We start from the raw sequence: 21,873 nt of genomic DNA on the forward strand, positions 1-21,873 counted from the left end.
GGAATTGATGTGTGTTTATGTTGGTTGGTTGGATGGATGAAGCGGAAGAGCGGAAACCGATGTAGATAATTTCTAATGGAACTCTTGCGTTGCATACTCGACATTTCAACTAGCATCTCTGTCGTAACGTACAGTCTAGGTGGAGACATTGTATCCTTGTGCATGGAAACGTAACACGATTCATACACGTTGTAGGAAGTGTTAAGGCAATGTAGCCTTGTTAGCTTACTTGAATTAACTTCGTGGAGGAATCCGTCCAGTTTTTCCCTTGGATGGGGTGGTCCCTGTGTGTACAAGACAGCAATGCTGATAAAAAGAAGATCGTAAACGTTCACATTAACTAATATCACCCTTCCATCCTCACAGTACCAGCCAAAGTCCTAATATCAAACTCCACCCATCGCGCCCTCCCTTCTCTCCTGCCCCGCCCCCCACTCTCATCTATACTTCCTGGGTTCATGACCGTGCAGCCAAAGTACTTCACCACAAATGCCGGCGCATCGCTATCCGCTAGCACCAAACTTGTCGGCAGCGGGTAGAGATTCAGCGTATGAGCAAAGTCCCAATGTAATGGCCGCGCCGAAAGCGGGAAGGGACTAAGGTGTGATTGCGAGAGTATAGTTCGCGTAAGTGCGCGCGCTGTTTGCGTATCAAGATCAACATCTGCTTGCTGTTGCTGCGGTCGGGGTGGCGGCATCCTGAGATCGAGATCCATAGCGTCTTGCTGCTCTGCCTCTTGCTGTTGATGACTTGGTGCATATGGCATCTCGTCGTCTACATCGGCTGGTGGTTTGTTGAATCGTATCGACTGTCTTTGCAGCCTGCCGGCGACGTCGTCTCTTAGAATTGCCATCTCGCCTTTTACGCCGAACCAGCTCAGGCGCGAGGGATTAGAGGTCCAGATTACTTCTCCTTCTTTGCCTTTTGCTTTACCTGCACCCCAGATCTCTCTGTTGGCTTCGGCTACCACTTTCCGGATTCTGCTGGTGAACATTGTTGGGATGGGCTTTCGTGGTAGTGGTGTAGCGGCGCCAGCGGAGAATGCGCTCGGCCAGGCGTCGTTGTCGCCGGGGACGAGGACGAGGGTAGTGTGTGCGATGAGCGGTTGGAAGTCTGCAAGGACAGAGGCAAGTACGTCGAAGTGTTCTTTGTACTCTATGCTGCCTGTTCCTGGTACCCCTGCAAGACTGGCTTTCGAACTGAAGTTTCCCATTAGGATGATAGCAAGGGGGTAGACCGGGTGAGAGTCGGTAGGATCGGGTGTGTATGTGCGTAAGAGGGTACGGAGAGCGGATAACGTCGATGGAACGTCCAAATGAAGGTCTGACGCTATGACAATGTTGTGTGCTGTTTCTTGATCCAGGAGTTTTGATGCGATCTTGTTCATACGGGTGCCAGTCGCACGCTGAGAACCGACACCTAAGAAGTCTGTCCACCCGAACGCTGGTCCAGCCAAGCTGTTCTTATCGACCTCTTCGGCGCCGCCCAATGTTGCTGTTCTGCGTTCACTGGGAGGGTGTCCGACCGAGAAGCCGAGGAATTTACCGCCTATTGTGCCACCGATACCACCGCTGCCTCCTAGAGTTGATGTGGCTCCGGCGTCCTCTTCGTAGCTGCCTTCGACTAGAACAATCATACCTGGTGCGAAGTATGCGCCATTCTCGGGAATTGGGCGGGCGTGTTGGATGTCTAGCGTGATTGTGCCTGTGAGGTCTGAGAGTGAAAGCGCACCAGTGGCCGAAACTGTGAGCATGCCTAGCAGCAAATGCGTGCTTCCGGTTCGACCAAGCAAGTTGGCAATTGGGGTGATACTGTTCATTTGTGACGTCGCGATTGATCCCGTCCGGTTGAGGGTAGCGGAACGAGCCGTAGAGAAGGTGGGTGCTTGGAACGTCTCGTTGCGGAGTATGCGCTGGTGTACGATGTGGTAGCGTTGACGGAAGAGTTCGGTCTTGTGTGAGGGATCTGGGAACAGCGATGGCTTTTTAGCCGACCTGACATAATTAGTAAACACTCCGTTCTCTCTAGACTGGTACATACTTCTCAAAGTGCTTCTGGGTGGCATTGTATATCAACTTTGGCTGCTCGAACGCGCCAATGACCTTCATCCACTCTCGTGGATCTTTCAACAGATCCTCATCCTCATCCTTGTCCTCTACTTCCAGGCTGGACATGCCAAAGCTGTTGTTGGTGTCGATACTCGGGCGATTCATCTGGCCAGCTATCTCAGGCCCAAAGTTGAAGCTGCTTTGCCTGCCCAGATTTGAGCCCTGAACTACCCTCCCTCCGCTCATTGAGCCTTCGAGGGTCTTCAGTATGCCCTTGAGCGTCTCATTGTCACCCTCGACGATGACCTGACCACCGCACTTCTTCCAGCTCTTGGCGATCTCCTCCAAGACCTTCTCGGCCAGGCCTTCTTCTCTCCATCCCGAACCACAGTGCTTCCCCACAAACGTTGCTAGTGCTTGGAGGGCGGAAGATGTGAGGGTGAGGTTGTGCTTTTTGGTGAAGGTTCGAAATGCGAGCGGTCGTAGTGTCGCCGGAGGAAGCAGAATAGGGAGAACAGTGGACTTGCCGACTGGCTTGAGTGCAGGCGGGGCGCGTATGGGGGCGGTTCTGCGGGGATTGATGGGATGAACTGGGGTTCCGAACGCTGGCGATGAGGACGGGATTAGATCTGAGGGTACCGCCGAGGGCTTCTCCGGTCTTCTTGAGGTGGCCATATTGGGTGTGGTGAAGGTGAAGTTGTGCTGTGTCGCAATGTGGTAATGGGCACGCATGAGATTCCACTTTACGCGTGCGACGCGTTCCAGCGCGATTTCGCGCTAGAGACGGAGCTACCTTTCCTAGCAACCACCGAGCCTCTTGCCCAAACACGACACTCGACATCCTTCACGCTTACTCTTACGGCCTGTAAACTCTGATATCGTTGTCGCATACGCTGCATATATCACACAAACACGATAAATCTCACGCAATGGCCGACCCTACCACTGAACCGCTCGCGACCGTCACCGAGACTGAAGACATGCCCAGAACGAAAGAGAAGATGGGAGAGCTGTCGCAGGCTGCTTCTATCCACTACTCGACTAAGAACTACGACGCCGCTGCCGAGCACTACGCCGATGCCGTCGAGATCCAAGCTGAACTCAACGGCGAGATGGCGCCTGAGAACGCCGAGCTCCTCTTCTACTACGGGCGCGCGCTCTACAGGTCGGCAGTCGCCAAGAGCGATGTGCTAGGCAACAAGGTGGCAAAAGAGGAGAAGAAGAAGCCAAAGGCAAAAAAGGCCGCGAAAGCTGAGGCGGGTGAAGGTGCAAGCGCCGCAAAGCCTGAGCAGAAGGAGAAGCCAGTAGGCGAGACGCCATTCTTCCAGCTTCAGGGCGATGAGAACTGGACCGATTCCGAGGATGAAGATGACGACATGCAGGATGGCGAGGAAGAGGAGGACGATGACGACCTCGGAAACGCGTACGAGATCTTCGAGCTAGCCCGCGTCCTGTATGAGAGGCAATTAGACGCCCCAGAAGGAGACGCTTCAGACAAGGGCAAAGGCAAGGCGGAGCTGAGCCCGAAGGCGCGCGTCATCAAGGAGCGCATCGCCGACTGCCACGGTTTCCTCGTCGAGATCTCGCTCGAGAACGAACGATTTCACGACGCCATATCCGACGCCCGCAAAGCGCTTGCACTACAAGAGGAAATATACCCCTTCGAGCACGAGAATGTCACAGAGGCACACTACTCGCTATCCCTCGCGCTCGAATTCGCATCCGTTTCGAAAGTACGGGAAGACCAGACTGGACAAACGACCGATGCGTCCGCTAAGCAGGAACAAGGAAAGGAAGACGAGGATGGCATAAACTGGGACCTGCGGAACGAGGCTGCTGAACAGACAGATCTCGCCATCAAAAGTCTGGAAGCGCGCCTGAAGAAGGAGGAGGCAGCACTCGGTTCCGACACGTTGAAGCCAGAGCAGAAGAAGGAGAAGCAAGTCATCATCGAAGACAAAAAGGGCATGCTCGAGGATCTCAAGACCCGTCTTGTAGACCTGAAGTCAGATCCGAACAAGCAGGAGTTCGACAGCATCGACTCGTCGGTGTTCAAGGGACTGCTAGGTGGGCTTCTGGGAGCAGACGCAGCAACGCAAAAAGCAAAGATTGCGGAAGCTACCAAGAGCGCAAACGATGTTTCGGGCATGGTGAAGAAGAAGGTCAAGGCGCCTGCACCGGCAGCTTTAGGGTCAAACGATGCTGGCAGCAGCAAGAGAAAGTTGGAAGTCGATGATGGCGGTGCGGAGGGAAAGCGGGCGAAGACTGAGGAGCCTGCGTAAACCTCTTGCTTTGCTAGTCAGAAGTTCACAGAGCGTTGACGAACAATGTTTGGTACCTCTGAGAGGTTTGGGGATCAGCCCTCCACCGAAAACCGTTGGCATCCAAGCCGACGAACGGTAACTGATTGATTGATGACATTAGCTTGAAACACTTCGAAGATGCTCAGTTCTGTTTTCGCTGCATGGTCCCGTTTTATCATGCTTATCGATGCACAGTTGCAGTATGCCTAACCGTATCCCAGAGATCCAGTATCCTAAGCCAATATCGCGGTGCCACCTGTGTTCAAACGTCTCAATATGTTGGGGACGAACGGCGAAGTATAAATATAACTTCCTACGTCTGCTAAGCGTACAATATAGATGTTTGCGTCCGCCTTACTTCCGTTGTCCACCGCCAACAGTGCGTCGCAAACATTTCCATCTGCACACGTTACACAACGTTGTTTCGAATGTCTATCAGCACATTCCCGGCTGCCTCTTCGATATCTATGTACGCGCAAGGATGCCAGAACGAAATCGTCACACTTCATCATCTCATCGTCATGAGCCCTCTTCATTTCGCAACAATGGCATCTACATTGCTGGCGACGCAAAGATCGTCGTCCAGAACTCGGTATCGATGGGATGTGACGTTTTACTTACACCTGGTTCAGAGAAAGGTGGGAGGCTCAACGCTGCGCTCTACTTGCTCCGTCATCCGCGCCGGTCACTCTCGCAGCTTCGACATCATATGCAAGAAGACGGTACACTGCTCACGTGCGGATATGGACCGGAAATGATCGAGCCTAGCGATATTCCACATGAAAGACATGGAAGACCGGCTAGTGGCTGCCATTGTCTGAACAACAGCACAGAAATTGGGAGGCCGGCAAATGAAGACAATGAGACCGAAAGAAGCAGTAGCCAGAAGCATAGACGCCGTTCTTCCCGCCGTAGGCGTGGTAGATCAAGTTCAGTCAGTACACAGAGGTGTCATGACAAAATGCCTGCTTTACCTGCGCCCTATTCTTGGACGATGATTGCGCCAGCAATGATACAGGAGGTACATGTTATGAATGGAGATGTAAGAGGAGCTGCGCCTGCAGAACAGCAACCACGTTCACGATCAAGGCGACCTAGTGCCCCGCGACCTCACGCCGTTCATCCATATGTACCCGCTCCTGAAGACCTACCTATTCCTGACCACGTCTTTGCTCAACCTGCCGCACAAGACCTCTCTGGATTGCACGATCAACCCCCAAAACATATTTTGGACCAAAGACACGGCTCTGCAACGCGCCGCCGCGGGCTAGCGACGTCTGCTTCAGACACAACATGGGCTACCGCACGTACGAGGGTCTAAAGCAGTAATTGATCATATTCTGCGCGAAATACCTTTGATGTACGAGCCGTTGATCCAGCTCCTGCTTGGGCACACTCTGCCAGTTCTAGCCATAATTGCTTCGACATCAATCTTCAACATTTATCTACCATGTAGCAGCGACTGCAACGCCAGTGATCGAAGCAGTATGAGCAACCTTCATTAATCGCCGTCAGATTTGACCCTCCATTACATGCACAACAGAACCACAGCTTCTTCTCGCGCGGGAGGTAGGAAGCAGCAAACCCCTTTGGACGATGCAGATGCGTCAGCGTCTGTCTGAAAACCTTGTGTTCACTTGACACTGACGGCCTATATGGACCAAGTTTGGTATCTGTAGGCGCGACCTGAGATATTGGCTTCAAGGTCTGGTAGCCATAAACAGCTGCCTCCGCTGGACCCACGTGTGGAGGACTTGGGTCCGACATTGTCTCATCTTGATGTCCATCGGCCGTATCCGATGGCGATTGTACTCCAGAACCCGGAAGAGGTCCGGCGTTCAACATGCTCTCATCCTCATGTGTGGCGGCCGTGTTTGGTATCGAGTGTACTATAATGCCTGGAGGGGCTCCCTGATCCGACATGATCTGATCCTCAATTGTGTCGGTGGTGTTTGGTGGCGATTGTATTGTAAAGCCAGGAGGGGTTGGAGGGACTGCGACTGTTGTGAATTAGTCCTATGAAAGCATGTCGAAGAACTCCATACCTTGCACAAAACCCTGGCGCATGTTCGAGTTGGAACGACGGCGATCTAGCTCTCTTTCCATACGCTTCTTGTCGAGAAATACACCGTTGAAAGCAACGAGTGTCTGCCGACCACGCTCCTCTCTTTCCTGCACACGAGGCAGAATCGCATTCCATTCCTTGCCGGTGATTTTCTTGCGCATGCCCCAAGAAGCAAACTTCCTTTCATACTGCGATTCACTGTGCGAAGATCAGCCTAATGCAGTATGATCAGCCCAGATTCATGCATACCTGGGCGAGAAACCGTAACGTCTCGTCATGATGTCCATGACACCTTCATGGCCGCAGAGCTTCCTGTCTTCTCCAATGTACAGCTCTCCAATAGCAAGCTTGTGAGATGTCCAGACCTCGTCAGAAAATCGTTCCGAGAGCTTCCTCGCCATCATGGTGGAAGTTGGGTTCCGTGGTTACGGATGTAGATGATCGATCGGAGCTGGAGTGAGAAGCCCGAATGCAGGAGAGAGAGACATGCTCATATACTGGTTGCGCTGGAGGCTCTGCCTGGGACTGCACCAATGACGCGAAACCTGAGTATGCTGAGCTAGCCTCATTTACGAGATTTCGTATGCAGTCACTCACAAGGCCAGCCAATCATGCAAAACCAGATAATTACGTGTACAACAGCAACAACACGTGATACTGTCCTACCTGTCCAGCCAATGATGCGGAACCTGACTTGTATACGACCGCGGCCATGACCTTACATGTATGCCAGACCACCCGCAGCCAAGGCGCGTCCCGACACTTCTCTCAAACTTGCGCCCAAGCTGTTCCGACCGAGATACTTCGAAACCTACGAACGGTGAATACCTTGTCACCTTCATACCTGAACCGGTTTCAACTATTCGTCGATGTTTTCCTTGTCTGCTGAAGCCATCATCGCGTTGGCCACATTATTCGCAACGTGCATACCGATCGGTCTACTGTTATGGCATCTGATAAAGAACGGATGTGGAAGTAGAAGCAGGAGTCTGGGTTCGTTATTCCATCATGTATTTCAACAATTTTCGCTGACGGTACTAATTAGACGTGGAGAGGATCAATGGCATTGAACTTGAGCGACGCAGAACGATGTAATGCAGAGACAGACCCTCTAACTCTACCTGTGCATGCGAGCCAACACTGTATTTTCATCATTACTTCTTCCAATTCTTGGAGCAATACATTGGCTAGATGTTAGAGCGGCTGGCATAGCTTTGGAATAACCTTGGAGTCTTTGGAACTTTGAGCGCAGTCTGTACATCCATTGTGTTCGGGTTAATGTTACGATCAATAACGCCATCTGACATGAAAGTTGAGACCTTAACGAGTTTTGGTATTACTACCGCCTGCCGAGCGTCAACGATATGATCTTGCTGATGTATGAACGTCACGAGCGATGGTTATCCGCTAGACATGGACTTACTTTTCTTCTTCTGCAAGATCTTGGCTTTGAGTTTCATTTGTGCTTCGCGGTTCCTTTCTTTCCATGAATTGTTTTTCTGCTGTTTTTCCTTTTCTTCGGCGCGTTGTTGCTGCTTCTCTAATATGTTGTTAGCCTGTTCAACACGGCGAGCAAGATGCGCGACATCGCCTACCATGCCTCTTGGCCTCCAGCCTCTTTTCTCTCATCTCTCGCCGCAAAGTTCTCCTCTTACAATCACTGATATACGCAAACAATCGATCGCGCTCGCAGTCGAAGAAAGGTGAGATCTTGGCACTCAAGTTGCGTAGGAAGTCAACACCTAGTGGCGCGTTGAACAAACGGAGGACAAAGGGCTGAAAGCTCAGCGCTGCCATGACTGCAACGATGGAGAGGACGTGTTCTCATACAGTGAATATGAAGATACAATTACGCATCCTACCTGGCTTGCTCATATATAGTACTTTAGAAGCACCTTGAAGGAGCAGCCCGCGTTATGCAAGGGGTGTCCGCTTCCGGCGAGGCTCCTTGCACACATCGCGCTGATTACTTGTCACCCTGAACATGGTTACGGAGCACAATGGTGGTGGAAGTCGAGGCGACTGTCTTGACAACGGAGTTTTGACATACGACCCGTGGTCCAGTGTACGAAGTTCCTCTAGACCTCGCAGCAAGTACGCGCCTGGCTTCCAAGGATCTGTTGGTTGAAGCGGGGCGAAGAGGCACGTGCGCTAAGCGTACGTCATCGTCTACCGCGCCTTCACGTACTCGTCAGCCAACAGTCAGCCCTGAGCCTCAAGATTTCCTGCTTGCCAAACAAGCGCGCTGCACTCCTTTTCGAACCCTCGAAATCCCTATCACACGAACATCGAGCAGTACATAGATTGCAGTCATGGCCTCCAACCACAACGACAACCCGTGGGCGGACCAAGGAAACCAACAAGGCCAGAGCAACCCGAGCCACAACCCCTACCAAGCCTACCAACCAGCGCAAGACCCGCCTCCGAATCCGTATGCTCAACAGCCACCCCCAAATCCGCTAGGCCAACATCCTCCTCAAGAGCCGTATGCGCAATACCCCCCTCAACACCAGGATACCTCTCCATGGAGCCAAGAGCCAAGCCAAGCCCAATCGCACAACCCATTCATGCAGTCCCAACCCCATGGACTCTCTGAGCAACCCTACCATCAGCAACAACAGCCTCAGCCTTCTTATCCAAATCAGTCTTCCTACCCTGGACAAGACGAAGTCCCACCAGGTCTACCACCTCGTCGCACAGCTACGGAGATGGCACTTCCCACCGGACAGGACCGCTCTCACCAAATCGAGGTCATGCAGAGTTACGAGGCAGCAGGAAGAAAAGACGATCATGACGATAACGTCGAAGTGCTCCAACGCGAATTCCCGAAAATCGATGGAAGTCTGATCGCGGCGATCTACGGAGATACCAAGAGCTTGAGCGCGACAAGAGAAATGCTAGGTGAGCTGGAGTGAGAGAATTGCAAGGCTCATGGAAAGGTGGAGAGGCTACGAGATGGTGGAAATGAAAAGAAGCAAGGGCAGTAAGACTACCTTTCGCTGAGAGACTCATAAATCTCATAAAAACGGCCTTGCCGCGACATCAAGGTGATATGTTTGCATTGTACACGTACCCGAGATATGCTTCCATCGTACAATACTGCCCCAAATTCATCCTTCTGACTTACATTTGCGTGTACTGATCCTACTCAACGTATTCAAAACCTGGGAACGCGTTTTCATCATCCAGGAAGGTAAAGAGTTTTATTGATACTCCCAGATGCCCGGGCATCATACACGGGATGTGTACCCTTGTCTTCGCAGTATCTCGATCCGAGATTCTGATTACCGGCATCAGCGTTCCCCACACGCATCGCGTATACAATTGAGCGTTTTTGAAGCTTCTGGTTTGACGACCGATTAGGAGGTTCAAGCTTGTGTACTGCTACCTAGGTATGTTTCATCACCGAAGAACAACGAGACAGTGCGAGTCATAGTCAGAGCCACCTAAAGTTCATCCTGACGGCTGACAGGAACCCGCGAAATCACCTGGTGCTTCAATCGCGGCAAACCTTCCGCACTCAGGACGCGGCATTTCCTAAAGCGGAACCCCGCATTCTCGCCCAGCCGGCCCAGCTAGCATGACTTCAGCCCAGATGCAACGCCATGAGTGTACCTGTTCGAAGCCTTGTTCTTGCGCAAGCTTTGACATTCCTCACCTCCGCATTTGCTTCCCCGCGTATCCATAATTTCCCCGGACACGGTCCGCTAAGAGATTCCACATGGATACCTCGCGCTTCATTAGAAGCATCGACGTTAAACTGAATGAGGAGATGCCGGTGCACATCTCTACGGGGTTGCGAGTATAAAGGATACATGATTGCGGCCCACATGTTTGGCTCACGATCATACTGTTCTGCTGTCCCTTCCTGCTTACCAGACTATTGGGTTCAGGGTCTTCTTCATCATGTTTGAACTAAGAGGCAAGAGCCTCATCGCGGTTATTCTATTGACCTCTGGTCTTGACTTCCTTCTCTTCGGATGTAAGCCTGAAGCAACTCACTCTACATCGTGGTTCGATAGCTAACACGATTGAAGATGATCAAGGACTTTTCGGCGGTATCTTGGGCGGCCAGCGCTTCAAGGATACCCTCGGCAACCCGAACCCAACGATGACGGGACTAGTTACCGCTATCTACGATATTGGATGCGCGCTCGGTGCCGTCGTAGCTTTCGTCTTCGGTGAACGCATCGGACGCAAGCGCTCTATTATCCTCGCCAACCTCATCGTCGTAATCGGTGCTGCTATACAGACCGCTAGCTTCGACTACTGGCAGATGTTTGTCTCGCGCATCATTGGTGGTATTGGCGTCGGACTGTCAACGGTCGCGGTGCCAATTCTACAGTCGGAGACATTGCCTGCGCACAACCGTGGTTCGCTGCTCGTCGTTCAGTCCGCTCTGATCATCATCGGTGTCGCGGTCGCTTCTTGGCTGTGCTTTGCGACACTGTACGCCGAAAGCTCACTGCAGTGGAGGTTTCCCGTCGCGTGCCAGATCCTCTTCTCGCTCATGGTCTTGGCGCTCTGCCCATTCCTGTGCGAAACACCGAGATGGCTCGCATCCCGTGGAAAGATTGATGAGGCGAAACACACCATCAGTCGACTTTTAGACAAGCCTCTGGATGACGAAGAAGTGCAAGGTCAACTCCAGGAGATTCTCGACGCCATCGCGGCGGAGAGCAGCGAAGAAGAACCCACTTGGGGCGAAGTCTTCAGCAACGCCACCAAGACCCGTAATCTACACCGTGTTGTGCTTGGGATGGGTCCATACATGATGAACCAGTGGAGCGGTATCAACGCTCTGTGCTATTACCTCGCCTACATCTTCCAGCAGTACCTCGACTACTCCCCGAGCATGTCTCTCATCCTCGCTTCTGTGGCCTTCACTCAGTATGCCGTATTTTCTTGGCCACCATACTTCTACATCGACAAGATCGGGCGGCGGTGGTCAGTCATGGGTTCTTCAGCCGGTTGCGCAGCATGCATGGCTATTATCGCCGGATGTCTGGCTAAGAACAGCTATGCCAGTGCCGCAGCAGCTGTAGCATTCATCTTCTTGTATCTCGACTGCTTCACTCTCGGTATATTGCCCGTATCGTGGTCTTACTCAGCCGAAATCCAACCTCTCCGTGTCCGCAACAAGGCAACCGCGGTTGGCGTCTTCTCACACTGGATGTCCAACTTCGTTGTCGTCATGGTTACCCCAATCGGTCTTGACAACATCCGCGGCCATTACTTCTGGGTCTGGGCAGCTGTCTGCGCGTCCTTTGTACCGCTGACTTACTTCTTTGGCGTCGAGACTTCCGGACGCACGCTTGAGCAAATCGACATTATGTTCTACGAGAACCCAAGGCTCTGCATGGGGCTCAACAAAGAGAACCGAAGAGTTGTAAGGGCGAGCAAGTCAGATGAGGAGCAGAGATACAGGGAGTTTGCACATGCCAACGAGAAGAACCAGGCTGTGATGGCAGAGAGGATAAGCCAAGATGACTAGATCGTGTTGTCAGATGCAAGGGGGAGAGTGTGGAAGGTCAATGCACTGTCCGAGCCGAACAATGTGCGACGACATTCGAATTATCGAATATCAATTAGCAACTGAATACGATCAACTACATGATGCGTCCAGACACCGACTACGTTCAACTAAATGCCGTGTCCATCTACCTTCTCCGCCTCTTTGATGTGAAACAGAATTTGCAAGTGCCTAGATTCTGGATCCGCGAAATCAGAAGCAACAATCTTGTCGACAACCCGACGACCCAACCCCTCCCTATGTTGTACCAGTAGGTAGGCGGTACCAGCTGCTTCAGGCGTCCCAAGTATCGCTAAGCCTTCGTCTGAGTCTGCATCAAACTCGTATTCGAGATAAGGCCCAGATTTGCGCGGCTGTACTCCAGCTGTTACATGCTGTACTACCATTTCAGACGCAACACTGTCCCCGTAGTGAGAGACGGTGCGTAACACAGGCTTTGGCGACTCTTTGCTTGTAACATGCAGCCAAATGAGGTATGCCATGTCGCTCCAGTGGCATAGTTTGGGCAACAGCGTAGATACTGTTGCGCGCGCCGGCTGGTCTACGGATTTCACCAAGCCCGATGCTAACGCGTGAGGCGCGTAGTTAGCCGCCGATTCGATCATGCCATCATCAAGATATATATTATTGAGGAACCAGGCGTCGGTGGCCAGGTAGGTCTCGCCGTTCCTGGTAGTTTCGAGCACATGTTGCGCCGAACACATAATCCCTATCCGGGTGTCGGTTTTAACATCCAGAACATAGCCCCACTCTTCAATGTCGGAGACGGATTGGAACTCGCTCCGGGGAATGCTGGGTTGGTCAGAATGAGCCTGTGTATGCAGCAGTCTACCTTTTTTCAAAGCCTTGGTGTACGCTGTTAGACATTCGTCATCAGGGTACTTGAATCGCTCGCCAGTAGATCCTGTAGACATTGTTAATTTCGTGCGACTGCAAAGGCCGAGAGGTGTATGATGGTGCTGAGGGTGCGATTAGAATGTCGAAAATTGTGATTGTATCTGTCTGCTGGTCACTGATAGTGAGAGTGCGATAGTAAGAGCGTGATGGAAGAGCGAACAACCTTCATAGGTACATCTTTCACCTCCGTGTCAATCGGCAGTGTAGGTATTCATCAGTGGGTGCACATCTTTGTCGGTATACAGTGATGTACCGCCGTCGCCGTGTATGGGACATTGTATCGACTCTTTTGAGTTGATGGATCAGCTGAGTTCAGTAGTAGACCGTTAACCGTGATAAGATAATTTTAACACAAAGTGTTATTCTATAATGTCGACCTTTTGCCGGCAGAGCATTCTCGTGTAACTATGGCTGGGCTTCGTACTCCAGTGCCTTGATAGCCCAAGCCGTAGGTATTCCTCTGTTCCCAATCATCTTCTTACTCCTACCGAAACGAGATATCCACGCCAGTTCCCAGCCTCCGTCACATTCCTGCAACTCTTTCAAAGATGCCAGGTCAGATTGGGTTTCCACATCGAGCTTCTGGCATGCTAAGACACGTGAGGCGAGGACGAAAGAATCCCCGGGGCGATTGACGCGTTGACGTAAGGCCTCAACCGTTGGCTTACGTAGCGACTGGACCTCTGGTGCAGTGGGATTATCTTCGATGAGACACGCCAGAAAGTACAGAAAGGTCTCGCTGGCAAGATAGTGTTCCGATCCATCGATATGGCCGCCTTTCAGAAGGACGCGACGAATGTGTTCGAGCTCGGGCTGTACTTCTGCGCCGCGTCCGTATCTATAGAGGGCACGGACGGCGTTGAGCATAATGAACGGGCATACACGGGGTCTCGTGCCACCAAGATAGATCATGATAAGACCGTCTTTGTCGTGCCTGTTCGCGACGATGCGGTCCAAGATCGGATTGGCAGATGCTGCAGGTGGAGAGAACGCAATAAAGGCGAGAGCTGTATCGTCGACATCATCAGGGTCTAGGTTCAGGCGTACGGAGTCAGCACATATACCACAACTATTCATCGATTCTACTTACACGTTTTCGTTGTGCCGACTGGTGGGCCATTGAAGAAGTTCCATGCTTTGCCTTGGCTACGGGCCTGTCGGATGTCCGATTTGACATCAGCGTTGGAAGCGCCGGGTGGTGAGAGACTGATGACGCTATCATCATTCAACTCAATTTGTATGAGGAATTGGGCGAAGTGATCAAAAATCACGGGGGCGACATCCTGAATGCACGATGTGTGCTTGTGCGCATTCACGGTCATGAAGCGGCGTGCCCTGGCAACAGGATCCATCAAAAGGTTACGCAACTGACGAATAAGAGCGGTCGAGGAGTCGAAGACGATGCCATGAATCCCGAAGGAGCGGGCGGCATTGACGTTGGCGACTTTGTCGTCCACAAAGATCGCGGAAGAAGGGTCGCTCAAGTTGAGGCTATCCAGAACATTCTGGTGAAATTGTAGATCAGGTTTCGTCATGCCAACCTCAAAGGACAAAAACTCGCCGTCGAACAGATCCCAGTCGGATAGTACGGTCTTGACAAAGGCGAAATGTTCCTTGGCAATGTTGCTCATGGCATAAACCTTGAGATGGCCACCTAGCTCAGCTTTGAGCTCTTTGAGTTGGAATGTGAGCTCTTGGTCGACGCGCAATGTCTTGCGGCATTCCATGAGCCCGGTATCGATGGCGTCAGGATCGAGAGAGAGCTCCTTGCTGATAGCTAGGATGGCTTCTGTCTCGCTAATACAGCCGCGTTCCAGTTCGCTCCAAGTTGGCGATCGGGTGATGGCGTGGAGACTTTGAGGAGAGATGGCAGTGAGATTTTCGATAGACCAGTGACACAGCACATCGCCGATATCAAGAATGAGCGTACTCTGTTGTTGTGATTTTGTGACGGCCATAGTGATGCGGCCACCTTGTTGGCTAAACTCTGGTTGAGTCTTTCCACAAGTAATCAGAAGCTGGGATTGAAGGCAATGACTTCTTGCGGGATGCAGTGGAAAACGATTTTATGTACTCTCGATCAGACGGTCGATGCTGAAGAATTCTTTAGCTAGAATAGACGCAGAGGTTGAGTCTTATATACGGCGGTGTAGGATATGCTGGAACATGTCTGCTTCCTGCAGCTGCACCGCGACCATCATCACCTCAAGCGATCATGGCTGTTAGCCAAGTGGATGCCGTGTCTGTAGACTATGTCTTACTTTTTCCGATGCTTCTTTGAATCAGAAGCCCCTTGCAAGCCACAAGAAGGGCCTCAACATCGTCATCGTCATCGTCAAAGGATTTGTACGCTGTCAGCTAAAGACATGCTTAGAGACGAAGCACATACTCAGATAAGCGACGCAATGCAAGTCTGTAGGCGGTTTTACAGGTTTAGCCTCAACAATTTCCATTGACAGATCTCTTTGAAAGTGTATCTTATCTTGCAAGTGGCGACTGGAAGATCTGCGTTGCGCGTTTAGTGCATCTGAGCCGACACCCTTGCGGCGAGAGCCAATCCTTCTATAGTAGCAAGACTGTGACCCATCTCACCATCCACGTTGCTTCGAATCACAGTATACTGCCACAGCGGTTGTGTAGAGGAAATGAGTTCCACGCATAGTCGCGCAGTAGTTTATCTCTAGTCTAATGCGAATGCGAGACAAATTTTGGCGATGATCACACGGCTTCTGGTACCCCGGGATCCGTGCGACAGGCATCAAACGAATGGGTGTACATATACGTAGTATGTTGGGGATGGCGACGCGATAATCTGGTACCTAGCGATGCTCTGACACCGCCACTCTCCGTTCGTCCAGCATGCGCGCAATAGCCGTTACTATGTCAGCCCAATGTGGACAACCTGGTACAAAGGTCAGAGAAGAGATATTGTAATGCAAGACGTTGTACGTCGTTGAAGTTGTCGTGAGCTCTGATATGTCCAGGCTTCAGCACGATGGTGAAAGCTAGAATTGAGCTGACCTAAAACCCTTTGCCAGCTGCCCACAGCATATTTTTGGTGGAAGAGCAAGCCCTATCGGGCTCTGGAAACTTGGAGATGATGTTTGCATATACTCCACTCCGGCATATGCACAAGGAGGAAGGTGGTGTTGAAGCATGCAGGTGCCGTCATCTCCTTTGTTTTCACGTTTGAGCTGGGGCCACGTGCAATTTTCCATTTCCAGGATAGCGTAGAGGCACCAAGCCCCATGCCGCAAATGTGCCTCACACCATCACCCACAGGAACACCCTCGTCGGAGCCTCACCGAGCTTCACCGACTACGGCAAGTATTGTGATCGCAGAGTAGTCAGTCTACTCAGCAGAAACAAACAAGGCCTTGATCTGTTGGCTGCCATCATACCTAACGTCAACGCGGGTGAACGCCGTCACGTCATCGGAGGCGGGCACAATCACGCCCAACGTACGTTGCATCGACGAAGAAGCTGATGTATGCGCACCCATCTGCATACACCACTAGTCAATTGCGCAAACCTCCGATTCTCTGAGTGTTACCTAGCCCGTCGAAACCCCGAGACCATGCCTGCAGGCACTGAATACCCTGCGCTTGTCGCTACCGGTAGTACCGTCTTCTACACACATTCGACGAATCTATCGTCCGAAGGTGAAAGCGACTTACGTATCACATCGCTTACGTTTCCCCAACTGCATCTCCGCCTTCCTAACACGAACGACGCTTCTGCACTCCTACGACTCTTCACCGACTATCGCAATGTCCAGCACGACAAGTCGTGTGCCGGTCTTGACAGTAGTGACGCCATTGAGCATTTGATAAGGCAATGGCAGGTCGTCGATTTACCACTGCAGCGTGCCAACATCGTTATCGAGATAGATGGGAAGACTGTCGGTACCGGCGGCTTGGGCTGGATTGGCAGAAGAAAGACTGATGGCAAGCTGATTGGTGACGCAGGCTTGATGTTGGACACATGTTATCGTGGCTCAGGCTACGGCTATGAGTCGTTGTGTATGGCCATTGATCATGGCTTTGCTGTCCTGGGCATGGATGAGATACACATAGCTTGTGTAGATGCTAATACTGCGTTCAAGGGATTGATGAACAAGAAGCTCGGATTTCCGGCTGACGCAATAGAAGATAAGTTGTTTGGGAATGAGTGGATCTGGCGCATCACGAAGGAGGCATGGGAAGATAGTACGCACTCTGCACAAGGACGGGTTCGAGGCCAAGGATAAGAGAAGGTATGAGGGGTCACCGGCGAAGATTCACAGCCATAGTGATTGTCGCACATATTTAGCGATAACCTTCTGGCGCATGTAGGAATCCTGCTCGATGCCGCAAAGATGGCTGGGGTCCAGTTACCGGCAGTGGGCTGGATATACATTTCGGACACTCGTCTTTGCTAACGAGGTAGTAAAGGACAAGCTCAACTTCATCATCAACCGCGTGCGAGGCAGATGGAATGGCCTCCTGTTGAGTCTGTTGACAAAAACATCATGATGCAGCCTTTGCGCAAACCGCAATTTGTTGATGCACGTGCGGCAGAACGCAGCAAAGCCGCATTATTGAGTTTCAAGGCACATATTTCCTTCTTCAAATAACGCGACCAAGGGTAAAGAATACAGGGATTGTTCCGCTGCGCAGTTGGGAAGGTTGTGCTGAAAGGAGGCGTGAAACACTTCAAATACACGTAAAGTCTCACATTCCTGCATCCCGAGCTCGTCTTCCATCGGAGAGCTTTCCGTACACCTTCCTCATCACAACACCATGATTTCAGCTACATCATTGACAAATACAATCTATGACATCGTTCATAATAATGCCGGTATCATTCTTATGCTCTTGGCGCAAGTATGCTCCACTATCCTGGCGACATTGGGGCGCATCCTGGGAACGCAGCGTAGCGGCGGCTCAGGCACCACCACAGTCGGTACTTCCGAGGTATGGAAATATGCTACCCGCCCACCTACAAAAATACTGATGTTCTCCAGATGCTCATTGGAATGATGTCGATAATCACCATTCTGTCGTGGACGTACATATTACTTTCCCCGGGAGCCATCCCTGGTGGCGCATTTGGTCCTCCCAAGCTGCGCCCTCTACTCGTCGTAAGAGGCGTTGCGGGTTTCTTCGGTATCTGGGGCTTCTACGTCTCTCTGCGTTATCTCGCATTAGCTGAGGCGACTCTGATCAACTTCCTCGCGCCTGTTCTCGCTGCACTTCTCCTCGGCTTATTACCCGGTCAGCAGCGCTGCTCTGTCGCTCAAGTCCTCGCAGCTCTAGTTGCGGTCATCGGCTTACTATGCGTATTGCAGCCTTGGAGCGCTCATGTAACAAATACGTCTAGAGAACACGCGCTGGCCATTGGTGCGGCTCTTATCGGTGTCCTCGGTGGCGCAGTCTCCTTCTTAACGATGTCGTGTCTAGGAGAGCACGTACACCCGATGACAACGGTTGCATACTTTGCGCCCATATGTACGCTACTCAGCGGCGCATCGCTCATCATACAGCAACAAGGCTTGACTTTCCCATCTACCGCCGTAGGATGGCTGTTCGTATGCGTGCTGGGCATATTGGGGTTTGCTATGCATTGGCTCATGGCAGCGAGCTTGATGACCGGCGATTCAAAGAAAGCGCTTCACATAGTAAACCTGCAGGTGGTGTTCGCTATGTTAGCGGATAAGATTGTATGGAGACTGGAGCCGGGATGGTGGAAGTTCGCTGGTGCGGCATTGATCGTCGGGAGCGTGATATTCGTTGCGGCTGTGAAGGAACCTCAAGGATACACACTGGTTGGAGAAGTCGATGAAGAAGAGAAGATTGAGACTGAAGATGCCAATCACTGAGGCGAGGATAGCCAAAGCCACGGATCTCTTCAATGCGCTGGAATTGAAATGCGCCGATGGCACAGCTAATCTGTATCGAAACTGAACTCACATGGTGAAGATGGCTATAAATACTAACCATTTCGGGCTTAGTGAATGTCGTCATCGATGATCGTGCACGCTCCAGCTCGCCTCTCTTCTTCCCCCAACCGCGAGGCCGAAGGCTTGTCCTCGAAATATCCAAAGGTTGGCAAGCGATAGTCAGGTGCGCATGAAAATGTCAATGAACAGGATATCTGATCATGCGAAACACGCCATCGCAATGTGCATACTGCGGGTACCCAAAGCTGTGGAATGAGGGGTCTCGACCAGGAGCGCCTACCAGCCCCCGAATTTCCCTGACGCGACCCCGAAGTTGACCCGCTTGCAACCAGCACCTCGTTCACCCGCGCTCAGTACCTACAAGCGTACATACGATGGAAAGACCTCCCATGGCAGTTCAACACGCCTTGGTTGTATGAACCATCCACCTCGCAGGGCATATCCAACCAATCACCACAAACTACATGCCCAACGTCTCCGTTACCCTGTGTTCTCCACACGCAATCGTCATGGTCCATCCACTTCAATAACTTGAGATCCATCTGAGAATGTGCTGTCAGCTACAGCGTATCTCTGTGATCTGGCATAAGCCTGCGCAAGAGATGTCATGGCTTACGGCAGGAGCTTGCGGAGGGTTGTCAATCGCGTCTCGTCCGTAATGGTACACGCCTTTGAAGTCCGCGACCTTGAAGGGGTCTGGGTAGCCGCAAGGATCCACGGATACTAGGGCTGGGCCTTGGTACATTTGCCAATAGTATTCTGTACCGGATGATCGGAGGAGAAAGGATCTGGACCGAGGAGTCGTAGTAGTCCTACCTCGGATTTAGCGGTGAAGTCTATCTTGGTATTCAGAAAACCGACCGAGGGGCGCCAATCATTACCATTTTCTGACCTCCGTACGCCGGCACAATTGACGGGTGTAGCGAAAGTCGTGCAAATGGGAACAGCGGCAAGGCCGACAAGTAATGAGGTGACCGTCCGCATGTTTAACCGCGTAGTAGTGAACGTGCTACTTGCTTCTTGATTTTGAGAGCCGTTCGGGAGAGGAAGGCTGGCTCGAGCAGCAGGACGGGTTTATATACTGTAAGCGAAAGTGAACCGATTGGGTGACACGCAGGCAGTGACACCCTCGAGAGACGAACAACACACACCGAGTAAATACAAGCAAACAAATAGTAAAGCGCTTTCTTTCGCCCACTAGCGCACCATGAAACAAGTAGAATATAAGCATGTGTATCTGGAAGGGATACGCAATTCGATTCACCAAGTGTCTAAGATGGTAATCAGCTGTCCGGCTTCTAAGAGGAAATCAAATGTTCCGCCCTGTTGCAGACAGAAAGATCCCAATCCCAAGACCGTCCAGCACATTACTCAAGCGACGAAAGACTCTTTTGCCAAGTTATGCAGCGCACGAAGAACCCCAGCCTAGAAGTTGCAGGCGTATCCCCGATGGTACGACCAACCTTGGCTGGTACAGGAGATCACTCCATCGTTCCAACTCGCATCTCGCTCGCAGTCGTAGATCAGCCAGTCGCCACATACGAATTGACCGACATCACCGTGGCCGTTGGTCTTCCAATGGCAGTCCTTGCGGCCCATCCATTCGGGAACATGTAGCTCCACCTACGCTGTGGTCAGTTTCATATGCACTTCCAAGCTACAATCGATAGATTTACTTACCGCCGGCGGGTTTGGGGGGTTCTTGATGTCATCGTGATCGTAGTCCAATTCACCTAGCTGCGAGCCGAGCTTGAAGTCTCCTGTCTTGCAGGCATTCATCTTCACACCATAAGGACCTAGATACAACGACCAGTAGAAGTCCACAATCGAGTAACGCTCAAGGATGATCTGAACCGAATTGGTGAACACATCAGCTTGCTAACATAAGGTCAGTAGAGCACCGCGTCCCAGAACATAATGCATACGTACCAGACCATGTGCGGTGCGATTAGCCCGCGCCTCGGGGCTCAAGAACTGGGCAGATGTTGCAGTGGTCGCGCCAAATAGTAGACTGATGGATAGGCTCATGAGGAGGGTGAGCCACGCGAGCATGTTGAGGGAGATGTTATTGTGCGTTTCGTCCAGGCCTTCAGGATAAGCTTTGTGTTAGGGATAGAGGCTGAGCGAGAGCCATTGTGAGCTACATATATATTCTATGATTTCTTGGCTAAGAAGCGAGCACCTGACGGCTCTAGTGGGCAAAATTAAGGCAGGCGAAAAGGCAGGCGAAAAGGCGGGCGGAAGGGGACGTGCGAACGACCAAGTTAGGCGACAGCTCTTCGCGCTTTGCCATACAGGGTAATTAGAGTGAGACTGAGAGCGATAGTGAGAGCGTTCTTCATACATTCATTGGTTCTACGTAAAATGGCTCAGTATTCCCATATCTATAGGAGGCAGGGGACTTGTAGTCACATCTCAAGCTGCGCCTTGCCCACCCTCACGGTCGCTCTTCATCAAATTCTTTATCCAACCTCTAGAACTCGCAGTACCAGGCCACAGCGTAGCGTGGACGCGGGTTACCGCAGGAAACTTGTTGTCCATATCGAGGGTCCTTGGCGCAGTCGATTATGTAGTAGTCGCCGCAACGGAACTGGCCCGCGTCTTTACCAGTAGCGTGGTAGGCACAGTCGCCGCGGTTGCCGTACTCGATCGGGACCTCGAACTAGAAATGAGTCAGTGCATGTACGGTGCGCGTCTAATGATAGCAGCCAACTCACCTCGGGAACGAACGGCAAGTAGTTCTGAGGGTAAGGAGGGCTGTCCATGTCTGGCTTGTTGGTATGCCATCCGGGCTCGCCATGATAGACCTTCTCGAAGCGAGTGTCTCCACAGGGGTTCACGGCTACGCCGCTAGGTCCCTGGAAGATGTCCCACACGTAGTACTTGGTATCTACCTCCTCGACCTGGATCTGGAGGGAGTAGGGATACGGACCCTGGCCCTTGAACTTAGTCAGTACGATGCTTGAAGTTCAACATCATCGCGCACTCACGGCAGTGGGGTGGTCTGCAAACTGCTCAGCGGGTGCGGCAAGAACGAAGCCGAGGCCGACGAAGAGCCATACGAGGTAGGTGACTAAGGAGGACAT

The 21,873-nt window shown here is 51.8% G+C and overlaps 10 protein-coding genes across 10 annotated transcripts; 5 read left to right on the top strand and 5 right to left on the bottom strand.

Moving 5' to 3' along the window:
* Nucleotides 1-346: 346 nt before the first annotated feature.
* J4E90_003618 (uncharacterized protein) lies at nucleotides 347-2,723 on the bottom strand (the record flags this gene model as incomplete). Its single annotated transcript, XM_051433185.1, has 2 exons — nucleotides 347-1,994; nucleotides 2,041-2,723. 2 exons carry the CDS (start codon nucleotides 2,721-2,723, stop codon nucleotides 347-349), a joined length of 2,331 nt encoding a protein of 776 aa, XP_051293083.1.
* A 254-nt stretch (nucleotides 2,724-2,977) lies between these two features.
* J4E90_003619 (uncharacterized protein) lies at nucleotides 2,978-4,330 on the top strand (the record flags this gene model as incomplete). Its single annotated transcript, XM_051433186.1, has 1 exon — nucleotides 2,978-4,330. One exon carries the CDS (start codon nucleotides 2,978-2,980, stop codon nucleotides 4,328-4,330), a length of 1,353 nt encoding a protein of 450 aa, XP_051293084.1.
* A 2,037-nt stretch (nucleotides 4,331-6,367) lies between these two features.
* J4E90_003620 (uncharacterized protein) lies at nucleotides 6,368-6,820 on the bottom strand (the record flags this gene model as incomplete). Its single annotated transcript, XM_051433187.1, has 2 exons — nucleotides 6,368-6,614; nucleotides 6,666-6,820. 2 exons carry the CDS (start codon nucleotides 6,818-6,820, stop codon nucleotides 6,368-6,370), a joined length of 402 nt encoding a protein of 133 aa, XP_051293085.1.
* A 1,908-nt stretch (nucleotides 6,821-8,728) lies between these two features.
* Nucleotides 8,729-9,331, top strand: J4E90_003621 (uncharacterized protein; the record flags this gene model as incomplete). Its single annotated transcript, XM_051433188.1, has 1 exon — nucleotides 8,729-9,331. The coding sequence occupies one exon, from the start codon at nucleotides 8,729-8,731 to the stop codon at nucleotides 9,329-9,331; it is 603 nt and encodes a 200-aa protein (XP_051293086.1).
* A 991-nt stretch (nucleotides 9,332-10,322) lies between these two features.
* Nucleotides 10,323-11,910, top strand: J4E90_003622 (uncharacterized protein; the record flags this gene model as incomplete). The annotated part of the gene is made up of 2 exons (XM_051433189.1): nucleotides 10,323-10,398; nucleotides 10,454-11,910. 2 exons carry the CDS (start codon nucleotides 10,323-10,325, stop codon nucleotides 11,908-11,910), a joined length of 1,533 nt encoding a protein of 510 aa, XP_051293087.1.
* A 1,341-nt stretch (nucleotides 11,911-13,251) lies between these two features.
* On the bottom strand, nucleotides 13,252-14,804 carry J4E90_003623 (uncharacterized protein; the record flags this gene model as incomplete). The annotated part of the gene is made up of 2 exons (XM_051433190.1): nucleotides 13,252-13,877; nucleotides 13,937-14,804. 2 exons carry the CDS (start codon nucleotides 14,802-14,804, stop codon nucleotides 13,252-13,254), a joined length of 1,494 nt encoding a protein of 497 aa, XP_051293088.1.
* Nucleotides 14,805-15,737: 933 nt separating this feature from the next.
* On the top strand, nucleotides 15,738-17,095 carry J4E90_003624 (uncharacterized protein; the record flags this gene model as incomplete). The annotated part of the gene is made up of 2 exons (XM_051433191.1): nucleotides 15,738-15,759; nucleotides 16,404-17,095. 2 exons carry the CDS (start codon nucleotides 15,738-15,740, stop codon nucleotides 17,093-17,095), a joined length of 714 nt encoding a protein of 237 aa, XP_051293089.1.
* Nucleotides 17,096-17,627: 532 nt separating this feature from the next.
* Nucleotides 17,628-18,706, top strand: J4E90_003625 (uncharacterized protein; the record flags this gene model as incomplete). Its single annotated transcript, XM_051433192.1, has 2 exons — nucleotides 17,628-17,801; nucleotides 17,852-18,706. 2 exons carry the CDS (start codon nucleotides 17,628-17,630, stop codon nucleotides 18,704-18,706), a joined length of 1,029 nt encoding a protein of 342 aa, XP_051293090.1.
* A 1,506-nt stretch (nucleotides 18,707-20,212) lies between these two features.
* Nucleotides 20,213-20,839, bottom strand: J4E90_003626 (uncharacterized protein; the record flags this gene model as incomplete). Its single annotated transcript, XM_051433193.1, has 3 exons — nucleotides 20,213-20,410; nucleotides 20,468-20,665; nucleotides 20,717-20,839. 3 exons carry the CDS (start codon nucleotides 20,837-20,839, stop codon nucleotides 20,213-20,215), a joined length of 519 nt encoding a protein of 172 aa, XP_051293091.1.
* A 421-nt stretch (nucleotides 20,840-21,260) lies between these two features.
* On the bottom strand, nucleotides 21,261-21,873 carry J4E90_003627 (uncharacterized protein; the record flags this gene model as incomplete). Its single annotated transcript, XM_051433194.1, has 3 exons — nucleotides 21,261-21,449; nucleotides 21,505-21,726; nucleotides 21,778-21,873. 3 exons carry the CDS (start codon nucleotides 21,871-21,873, stop codon nucleotides 21,261-21,263), a joined length of 507 nt encoding a protein of 168 aa, XP_051293092.1.

The sequence above is a fragment of the Alternaria incomplexa genome (genome assembly GCF_024043165.1).
Source record: "Alternaria incomplexa strain BMP 0042 chromosome Unknown scaffold_4, whole genome shotgun sequence".
Classification (NCBI taxonomy): Eukaryota; Fungi; Ascomycota; class Dothideomycetes; order Pleosporales; family Pleosporaceae; genus Alternaria; species Alternaria incomplexa.